This window comes from Myotis daubentonii, chromosome 18 (assembly GCF_963259705.1).
Source record: "Myotis daubentonii chromosome 18, mMyoDau2.1, whole genome shotgun sequence".
Lineage (NCBI taxonomy): Eukaryota > Metazoa > Chordata > Mammalia > Chiroptera > Vespertilionidae > Myotis > Myotis daubentonii.
Genome location: NC_081857.1, coordinates 41,228,331 through 41,239,651, shown reverse-complemented (window position 1 = coordinate 41,239,651; position 11,321 = coordinate 41,228,331). Strand labels below are relative to the sequence as shown.

The window sequence follows — 11,321 nt, the reverse complement described above, 5'->3', positions numbered from 1 at the left end:
TCAGAAGCATTTTTGAATCATCTGTGCTTCACTTCTCCCCAACTTGTGAAGGAATCAATGCGTCAGTGGCCCAGCTCCAGGCAGGAGTTGAGATGATGAGACTTGGGAAAAAGCACAGATAGCGAGAGATCATTGATCCGGGCTGTGGGGAACCGTCTGCCCGAGGTCTCAGATTTATTCTGACCCCCTCCTCCCGCTCACCGTGTCACCCAGGCAAGTGAGTTAATCTTTCTGTGACTCCATTTAGGCCTTTGTCAAAAGGATATAATCACACCTACTTTGAGGGAGTTTAATTAAATTAGTGCTTTGAGCTTCTTAGATGGAAGTTACTGTAGAAATGCGAAGTGCACCGATTGAAGTCATTTTTCCTTCTCCTGTGTGCAATGTGATGACTGAAACACATTTATTTTAATTGGAAAATTGACTAATTGCCTTCCTGGTGGCATGCGATACCTGGGACAGTCGGCCAAACCTCTTTATAATAAATTGGCTTATAGTCTAATGCTTTATTTAGCAACAAGAGAAATCTGATCTGTGGCAAAATTTTAATTATTTCAGGAATCATTCAAGATGTGAAAATTCTAATACCTGGAGACAAAAGCAATGGAATCTGATTCAGAAATGTGGTGTCTCCGTCGCCTCATCTGTAGGGTTGATTCAGTTCTCACGCTCCTTTTCTGGAGGATTGATTACTTTTTGCTTTTCTGGGGGCGGGGGGTGGGGGGAAGGGGGTGGGGGAAGCAGTGCTGTTTAACCAGGCGGATACGAACTCCCCGAAGAGGGAAAGTTTCCACTAGAGAAGCATTTCGAGTGCATACATCATAGGACCACGTGAGCAGGTTGCTCAGGATGAGGCCACGGGAGAGGAGGTCAAGGACAAAGCTCACACGCAATGGGACGCGGGCACAGGACCCAGGACGCGAGATGGAATGAGAATCGATGCTGATGTCACACAGAGCCCTGCGAGCTGGTGCCTTCTTCACTCAGAGGTGTTCTGCCCCCTTAACCGTGGCATTGCCCTCGCAGTCCCCCCCTTTTCCCGCTGAAGTGGGATGTTCCGAGCAGCCTCCAATGGCAGGTCACTTAGGAGGCGGCAGATGGTGCTGGCCTTTAGGGAAATGCTAGCTCGATGCTGTGACTCTCTGTCCCTCTCTGGGAAAAACGGGGAATTTCCAGTTGCCTGGGAGTGAGGAGAACAGAAGGGCTAAACAGCCTCCACTAAAACATGAGCAGTGAAGCTCTGACAAGGAAAAAAAGTAATGAAGATATTTCAGTTGCTATTAGAAAGCAGATTCTCTCTCAGTACTTCATCATGGGATGCTGGCTCCACAGATGTGTTTGAAGGAAGACCAATTTTACCCAGACCCCCCAAATACGTGTCTGTTATCTTAGTAAAAGAAAGGCTGAGCACAGAAGGGCAAAGAGACACATTAATTCATCTTCCCTCCTGCTGCTAGTCTACATGGCTGTTATGATTAGCAGCAGTAAGAGTAGTTAGTTATAGGAAGTCTTAGAATAAGCACGCTTCAACGGTTACCTCTCGACGGGTAAAAAAAAAAAATCAAGTTTTTAGCTTGTGTTATTACAGACTTACGTCTTGAAGTTTCTCTTAAATTAATCACTGTGTTTAAACAGACAACTACTTAGTCCTATTAATGAATACAAACGCAAAAATAACTAAAGCACTTTAAAAGCCAATGAGGAAATGAACGACTAAGTAACGTCAGAGGCTGAGCTAGTCACTCGGGAGTTCTGACTGAGGTCATGGCTGAGTTTCTAACAATTGGTTGCTTCGTTGGTTGGTTCGTTCGTTCAGCAGTCACTAGTATTTATGGGGAAGCTGCTCCATGTCAGGCAGGCGCTCGTGCAGGCAGCGCAGGCACACACATGAGAAAGGCAGCCTGGGCCCTGGGGATGGCACTTACTTGCTGTTGGGCATGAGTGAGCAGGTCCAAGGGCATGGCATTGACTCTTGCAGCCGGGTCCCATCAAGAAGCGTTTAAGGAGGGGTCAGTGTCGCTCCCCGCTCTTACCAAACGCCCGGCACAGCTTGTGGAGTGCTGCGGACTCGGGGTTCCCAGCAGCCCCCGAGCGGCCGGAGTTACTTTCTGTCCACGGCAGCCCGCCCGGTGGATTTCACAGGCCCGCCTGGCGTTCCCTACTCACACTGCAAATATTTGCCCAACGAAGGAACGGGTCGTCCCAGCTCAGGATGAACCTTTGTGCACCCTGAGCTCCCGGCCTTCTGACTGAAAGCTTTACTTCACCTTCTCGCGTCGCCTGCTCTCTCTCCTCCCATCATGCCACATGCTGATTTGAACTGGCCTCCCTTGTTTTGGTGGAACTGAAATGCTGGGTTTTCAGGGGACAAAAGACGCTTTGAAATCAGCCTGGAGAAAGCCCTAGAGAGGTTACGGCGTGCGTGAGGAGGAATTTCAGCGTAGTCCGGGCCTGTTTGTACCATGATGCATACTCCACTTTCCTTTGGGGATTCCTTAGTTCCCGCTGTTTCTCAGAACCACTAGAAATTGTGTGGTTCCCCCAGAGTAGCACTCAGTGGGAGCTGATGCAGTGAAACGCTGGTCCAAATGTGGGGTTCATTGGAGGGGGTTTTAGCATCATTAGTTAGCTCCTGACAGAGGAGTGTGAGGAGGAAGAAGCCATGGATTTTGAACTGAGTTCTGCGAGCAGAATATCCCTAGTGAGGGAGCAGGGTTCAGTCGAGTGATAGAACGATATGAACTGTTCGTCTTAGCTCAAGCCAATTAGTAGCTGATTTTCCTCTCTCTTTCCCCTGTGGTGTCTTCCCTTTCATTCTGAGCGATGCAAGCATCTGAGCCCCCATGCATGCACATCCTTTATTGACTTTGAGAATCACAGGTTCGGAGAAGTTAGAGCCAGACCCTGGGGACCACCTAGATAAGTAGTTTTTATACGTGAAACAACAGAAATGCTTTCTGACAATGAAAGCATGTAAGAGAAACATTCTAGAAAGTAGACAAAAGTGAGGTTGCTCTTGTGGGAGGTGGTGAGGGACAGTTGGACGCCCTTGCCCCACCTCCGTTAAGTTCCTCTGTCCCTCTGGCGACTCTGAGGGGCCCCTAGAATGGCCTCCAGCTCTAGAGGGAACCGTTGGGTAACTACCCATCCAGTTAACACTCTCATCTACAGAAACCGAGAAATGTGCTCAAAGACGGGTAGCTAAGCCTAATTTTAGAAACAATGCACTGCCTTGCGGAAGAGTTGCCAGGGTCCCCACTGGTGTTAGTTAGAAGGCGTGACAAGATGCATTTTCTCAGGAAAAAAGATTGACGAGCATCACATTGCTTATGGGCGCACCCCTTGCAAGCCCAGGACCAGGGAGGGGAATGACAGGTGAGAGGCCCCTTGGGTGAAACCCAGTGTGATCTACCAGAGTCCATATCTACACGCAGTCTTTACTTACAGGGGTAAGAAGGCAAAATAAGGACCCAAGAGTTGGGTGGGCAAAAATGTAGATTTTTTTTCTTTAAAAAATGGGTGTCAAGGAGAGAAATAATGCAAATAAGGACGGTAGCCCCTTTCAGCTACCTTGTTCTGGAATGAAGTTGACTGCATCACTGCGGGAACAGCTGATCCAAGGGAGCAAAGGAAGTCCGTTTTTATCTGCTTGGCACTCCGGTCCATGTATTAGGAGTCTTACTTTAGGACAGTGATGGCGAACCTATGACACGCGTGTCAGAGGTGACACGCGAACTCATTTTTTTGGTTGATTTTTCTTCGTTAAATGGTATTTAAATATATAAAATAAATATCAAAAATATAAGTCTTTGTTTTACTATGGTTGCAAATATCAAAAATTTCTATATGTGACATGGCACCAGAGTTAAGTTAGGGTTTTTCAAAATGCTGACACGCCGAGCTCAAAAGGTTCGCCATCACTGCCTTAGGAGCTGATGGACATCTATTCCCAATAAAATACATTGGGAAAGTTAATTTCTCATGACCTCAGAGTGGAACAAAATGTGTAGTGTGTTTAGACAGGGAAGGTGGTTACTCTACGACTCACTCTGACGCTTCTTTGGTTATTGGCCTTTGCTGTGGGATGATTCTGTGTCGGACCCTGTGCCAGGATATCTGAGGACAGTCCCTCAGAGAGCGCAGGCAGACAGCTTGGTGGGGGCTGAGTTGAGGTGATGGTGGAGGAACTGAGCAAAAATGAGAGAGAGAACTCATGGACATGGACAGTGGTGTGGTGATTGCAGGGTGGGAAGGGGCGTGGGAGGTGAAAGAGGGCAGAGAAGGGATAAATGGCGATGGGAAAAAAAAAGACTTTCTTTACTGATTGGTTTATGTGAGCAATTTATAAATGCTCATCATTTCCCTCATAAAATTTATTTTATTTGAGATTTAAAAATAAAACAGTGATGAGAGTAAGTTCTTATTTATTTCAGGCACAAAACTGATAACTTATGAAGAAAAATGCTTCTGAACTGTGAGTGTTTAATGCAGATCCATTTTCACGCTCACGTTCCCGGTCCCAGTGCAGTCCTGGCGCCTGTGCGTCCCCGGGCAGTGCGCGCGCGGGGGGGGGGGGGGGGGGGGGAGAAGGTGACCGGGCCCCACGCGGCAGGCGAAGGGCTTCACAAGCGGCGTGTCTCCCAAAAGGCTGTTCAGTCCTGGTGGGCATGTACATGACGCCATATCCATCTCTTTAAAAACAAAAGCGAGTAACGACAACCCGGCTGTTAGGTAGAGGCCCTTGACTTCAAAGTTCATTCATCTCCGCAGTTGACTTTCTTTTCTTCAGACAAACTCTTGATATTCAAAGTATTGGCTGATTATTTTTGTAGCGAGTGTACGACAACAAGCAGATCCCCTAAACTTTCTAACGCCCAAAAGCAGAGGAGAAATTAGATAAATGTTTTCAAAGAGAAGGGCACTATCACCAAAGGACCACAGGAGGCAGGCAGACAGAGAGGGAGGGAGGGAAGGAGGGAAAGAGAGGAGGAGGAAGAGAGGGAGGGAGGGAGAGAGAAAGCTTCGCTAAACTTGGACACTTTCAAGATTGGGTTATTTTATCCTGCGTGTCTGACAGTGAGCTATTTGAGGGTGATGGTTTACCTGTGACAATGGAAATGAATTTCTTAAGCACTAGCATTTCTTTACACAATGCTTCGTCTGAAAGGTTATATCCTTACTTTACGAAGGAAATTACAGTAGGATGTATGTGTGAAACTAAGCATTTACAACCATTTAAGTTACATCTTATTTACTATACTCTGTACTTTTTAAATTTTAAAACCAACACGTACTAGTTTCTGTAAAATGGCGTCAGGTAAGGATTTTTGAGATATGGAAAGTCCATCCAAACTCAACAATGTGTTTGATATATATATTGAGAATGTGTTTTGGGAGTTAGTGACACCAAATCTGATGAAAGCTGTCTTTTTTGGTTGCATTGTTTCTGCACACAAAGAATCTGGGTGACCAGGGGTTGCCTTCCAGATTGGTCATTTGCACATTTAAATGGCACAGACAACTCCCAAGTCTTCCCATCATTCTCTTTTGCACACATCTTGCCAATAACCGCTCCCGAGTTTATCATGTGAATCTAGATGATATTACAGAAATCTTTTAAAGACTTTTTATATGTGCTTCATGTACTTTTCTAGTGCTGGCACAAGGAATTACATTATTGCAAGTTGTGTGTGAAATATAAGTTAAAACACTGAGATATTTCATTACAAAGAACAAAATTTGTTTGGTCGTATCATGAAGGAATATAGTCAACTCGAGTTTAATTTGTGTGACTAAGGGTTGCGTTCAGCAGGGTGAGCAGACTGCCTCGCCCGTGCCGAGTCTGTGTGGCCTTGCGCGTCCGTGGTCCATTGTGTGTCAGGGGTCAAATAAAGACTGGAAGGAAGGGGCCTGGTCTGCTTTCCTGTTTAGCTTACACTACCATGGGAAAGGGAAGCCGGGAAGATACTTCCTTGGGACCACACTTGGACATGGACCCAGGAGGATCACTGAGATTGAACTTCAGTGTCGTTTATAAAAAAACATCACTTACTGTCACAGAAGTGAAGAGATACAATTGCACAATGGTGGTCACAATGGTAGAAATACAGGTTGCCAATCAAATGTTAGCAAGAGATTTAAAAATGGCTGTACAGCACCGCGCCAGAGGACCGGGGAACAGCGAGACGGCGTGTTCGTCCCCGTGTAAATGAAATCCTGACGTCTGTTTTAGAAATGAATGGGGGAAAAGTGCTTTTTTCCTTTTTCTTCCTTTTTTCTTCTGATTCCTACCAGAATGTTTTCTGATGTGGAGCTAGAGACATATAGTAAGAAGTGGCAGAGTTGAAAAAAAGAGAGAGAGAGAGAGAGACATTCATGCATTGAAGCTACCATTAGTCTCTGACACTAGTATAAGGCAGACCATTAATCTTTTGCAAAAGTATGACTTTAGCCACGTAAGCTCTCCGTAGTGCTTCTCATGACAAGGACATGATAGGCCTTGTGAATGCAGGAGTTCCGATGTGTGTCCAATGGGTTCACTGAGGCGGGCCCCGCGGAATTTTCCGGAACACCCACGTGATGATAGAAATGCTTTGGGGAAAGGGCGGGGACACTCTAAGGAAGAAAAGCAACACCACAGGAGTCCTAGGGAATGGGTCACAAATGACACGGTGTAGCTCGGTGGAAACAGGTTACACTCGCTTATGTGTCGTCCTCGGTCTTGATGATGTGGAAGAGGGTGACATTGAACAGAACCTGGTGGCCGTTGTTCCAGGCGTAGAGTGCCCGGTCCCTGGCGTTGTAGTCCAGCATGGAGATGTGGAAGTACTGGTTGTGGAAGGGGATGTCCGTGTACTCGTAGCTGGAGGTCTTGGTGGAGTAGGAATAGTACACCTTGGCCCCGGTCAGGTGGGAGTTGGTGACATACAGGGTCCCGCAGATCATGAAGGACTCCCCGGCGCTCCGCTTGGGGTAGCCCGTGTTCCAGCTCTTGGCCACCTCCAGGGTGTCGGGGTTCAGCTGGCTGATGACGATGTTGCCCGCGTTCTGGTTGGTGGCATACACGGCCCACAGCCCGATTTCATCGGCCATCAGGTCGATGTCGGAGAAGCCGCCCCAGGTGTAGGGGTAGACGTTCTGGAAGCCGGCGTACTCCAGGCTGCGCTGGGCCAGCACCCTGCCCAGGTCGAAGCTATACTTGATGACAATGTTGCTCTGGTACTTGTTGAAGTAGAGCGAGCCATTGTAGACCACATGGTTGGTGCCTGCCCACTTGAAAGGGAGGTTGTAGGTCCTTGATTCAGCCCCGCTGACAAAGTCGGCCATGGATTTGTACTCCCGGACTATTTTGTTGTTAGTGTAACTGTCCATGTACCAGACCTGGGAAGATGGGGAGAAAGAATAAATAAATGGAGCACCTAAATTCTGGACTTCCCTGAGAATTCCAAAATAAAGGCAGTGAGAGCACACATCCGTCTCAGGATGCCCAGGCGCCAGAGACCACCTTATCTTAGGGCCGATGGTACTGCGGGCATTTGCAAAGAGAGTGGCATGAACTATGCGGAAAGGAAACAGCTAAATTTGCTGCCTTGAAGTTGATTTGCTTCTTGTCCTTTCTTTTTTAGACCATTCAGTGCCCATGATGGAGTGAGCCAGACATGTGTCAGTACAAATCACATCACTTTGTTTAGTCACCTGATCGATCCATGCGATCAATAACGGCAAAAATACCGCCTTCAGCAACTTTATTTATTCTGCAACTCGCTCTGAAAAAATGTGTGGTCTAACTTTACACCATTGAACATATTTCTCCTTTATGGATGCCACAGAACCTTCTAGTTAACTAACCCTTGTTCATTGAACCTGCTTCTAGGTACACCTACCTCTTAACACAACCATGTCACTAATCTAGCTACAAATCTCATTTGGATGTGACCCTGTGAATCTTAATGTATAGTAAGTTTTGCAATAGCACATGCCCAGAGCGATGGTAAGTTGGCGGTATATTGATTTACATAATATATGTGTTTCTGATTTATGAAAATACCTCCCCACCCCCAAAGTTTCAGTGCTATTTCCCTTAAAGTTAACTCTAGACTCCAGGAATATTTCAGTTTGTTTTGTGAATTGGTAAGTTCAAGTATTTCCCTTACTGTGTGTGTGTGTGTGTGTGTGTGTGTGTGTGTGTGTTCATATTATGGAGCAAGTTTTAGTAGAAATATAAAGAGAATTTTGTACTCTTGTAATTTTTGCCCAGTGAAGTGCAAAACAAGACTGAAACAAAAACTAGATTCACTCTATTGGAGAATGATAGGATAGAACATTTTACTAAAATAAATTTGCCATATATCTCTGTAGCTGTGTTAATATGATCAAATTGACAATATTTGCAGTGATGTGACCATTTTCAAGTTGAAACTCTATCCCTAAAGAAAATTAACAGTCCAGTAGACAAAAAAGGTATAAATAAAACATAATTCTAAGCAAAAGCAATTGTGGAGGACACATACTCTGTTGTTTTTCTCGGATGCTAGAGGATCAGTCATCCAGGCACCGAATCGGGTTCCAGACGTCTTGACTGTAATTGGGCCTGTGATTTTCATCAACTTGCCACACGCTGAAATTAGAGAAACATAAACACGTTAGGTGACCACGGGCAGTGATTCCAACACACATACTCACAGGAGCAAAGCAAGGGCCACTGAATCATGGGGTTGGTAACACACGTTCTGAATGAATGATCACTCATGTCGGGTGTCGTACAGTGAGGTTTGAACAGTGAAGAGTTGCTTTCTCAGTACTCTAAATCAGGGGTGGGGAACATTTTTTCTGCCAAGGGCTGTTTGGATATTTATAACATCAGTCTCGGGCCATTCAAAATGATCAAATGAAAAACTAGCAAGAAGACATAAAGCTCATTTTCCCTTTGACGTGTGCATATTTCAGGTGTTGCTTTGTTTTCTGGGTTTAAATGATCTTCTGGATCCCGCTTATGTAGATGTAACATCCACAGGAGTTGAGTTGGATGGGTTAGTTAAAAATCTGCCTCAGAATTCTCCTTGGCAGTTATCTGTGCCACGAATCTCACGTAATCAACAATTCCAAAAAGCGGCAGCAAGTGGGTGGCGTGGGTGTCTCGGCTTCTGTGGTGTTTGGGTAGAATCCAGCGTGTGACCATATGGCAGAGGGGTGCTGCTGAGCCGCCGGCTGTTCAGGCCAGGAATGGAGGCAGGAATTATACCAGCGGAGTCGCCCTTCGGGTGCCTAAACTGAGAATGGCTCTGCTTCCTTCTAGTAGTGATGGGCATTTCCTCTGAAATAGGTCAGCAGTTAAACCAGTAGTTACTATTTAAATAAAATCATGTATTCACTGAACCATCTATTTGCTGAGAAGCTCTGCTGTATCAGGACTATGCTAAGTGTTGAGATTGACAAAATAAGTTGATACAGATAGAGGCATGGTTACTAAATAGATTAAATTACCATCTCCTTGTGGGTTCATTTATGGTTTATATAAAAATAGGTTTATATAGTGTAACTTTTTTTTTTATTGTTTAAAGTATTACATATGTCTCCCTTTTCCCAAATTGACCCCTCCTCCAGCCACTCCCACCCCTGAGGGCAGGCCCCCACCACCCCAGTGTCTGTGTCCATTGGTTATACTAATATGCATACATATAAGTCCTTTGATTGATCTCTAACCCCTCCCCCCGCTCCCCTGCCCTTTGTCTCTGGATCTATTTTTGTTCATCAGTTTATGTTGATCATTATATCCCACATATGAATGAGATCATGTGATATTTATCTTTCTCTGACTGGCTTATTTCGCTTAGCATAATGCTCTCCAGTTCCATCCATGCTGTTGTAAATGGTAAGAGTTCCTTATTTTTTACAGCAGCGTAGTATTCCATTGTGTAGATGTACCACTGTTTTCTAATCCACTCATCTGCTGATGGGCACTTAGTCTGTTTCCAGATCTTAGCTATGGTGAATTGTGCTGCTATGAACATATGGGTGCATATATCCTTTCTGATTGGTGTTTCTGGTTTCTTGGGATATAGTCCTAGAAGTGGGATCACTAGGTCAAATGGGAGTTCCATTTTTAACTTTTTGAGGAAACTCCATACTGTCCTCCACAGTGGCTGCACCAGTCTGCATTCCCACCAGCAGTGAACGAGGGTTCCTTTTTCTCCGCAACCTCGCCAGCACTTGTCGTTTGTTGATTTGTTGATGATAGCCATTCTGACAGGTGTGAGATAGTATCTCCTTGTTGTTTTGATTTGCACCTCTCGGATGATTAGTGACTTTGAGCATGTTTTCATATGTCTCTCGGCCTTCTGTATGTCCTTATGGTGTAACTTCTTAAACTACTACTACTTATGCCCATCCTTTCCATTCCTTTTTTTATTTTCCTTTTTGATTCAACTGGCACAGAACGTTAAGTGAGGAGGTTATTTCAGACGAAGCCTGAATCCTTAGGTCACTTGAGATTTATTGTATTTTAAGCCACGTTTACTCTACTCATCTACAGACATACCCATAAATTGTCAAACCTAGAAAGAACCAAGCACGTTCAACTAATCTTCCATGTTCCATGTTTAGTTTCCTATAATCTCTATAAGCTAGCTCTCTATAATCTAGTAAATCATTACAATTTTTCAAAAATTTAACCATTGTTCTGATCTCATTGTTTAAGAAAATACTGTTTGCCTTTAGGAATAATCTAATAGGGAGAAACTGATGATGTAAAAGAGAGAATAATTAAATAAATGAACTCACGAGTAGATGGTAATTTAATCTATTTTAGTAACCATGAGTAACCACGCCTCTGTCCTTTTATATGGTTTTTTTTTTGTCTCTGTTCTTCCACAATTTCCCTGGAAATATTCTGTGTGTAGTGCATCCATCCAGGTTAGAATGCTCAGGTGGGTGTTAGGAGGGCTGGTTTCTAATCTAAGGCACCACAGTCAGTCATCCGATAATATTGGATTGTGCCATTCTTCTCTGGGATGGTTTCCTCATCCATGAGATGGACAGCCTAGAGCTTGACATTCTGTTAATCTCACCGAGAAAACGTTGAATGGATGGGGGATCAATAAACTTTTAATATGCTGATGGGGAGAAGGTGGCATTTGTGGTGGTAGTAAAACACACACACCATCAGGATAAGATCATGGTCATCACCATCATCTCTTATTCTCAGGAAGCAAAAAAACAGAATAGTCTCTCGTTGTTGAGAGAAGTTCCTCCTAACAAATAGTTACTGGACTCCTAAGGTAAAATTCATCTCATCAAATGAAATTAAAGTTTCAGGAATTTAT

The 11,321-nt window shown here is 44.7% G+C and overlaps 1 protein-coding gene across 1 annotated transcript in view; it reads right to left on the bottom strand.

The window, feature by feature from the left end:
- Positions 1–5,640: 5,640 nt before the first annotated feature.
- OLFM3 (olfactomedin 3) overlaps positions 5,641–11,321 on the bottom strand; it is an 84,713-nt gene continuing 79,032 nt past the window's right edge. The window contains exons 5-6 of the mRNA XM_059673366.1: positions 8,511–8,617; positions 5,641–7,380 (exon numbers count right to left, since the gene is read on the bottom strand). Coding sequence (XP_059529349.1) covers positions 6,703–7,380; positions 8,511–8,617 — 785 coding nt within the window. The 3' untranslated portion in view covers positions 5,641–6,702. The remainder of the gene's footprint in view (positions 7,381–8,510; positions 8,618–11,321) is intronic.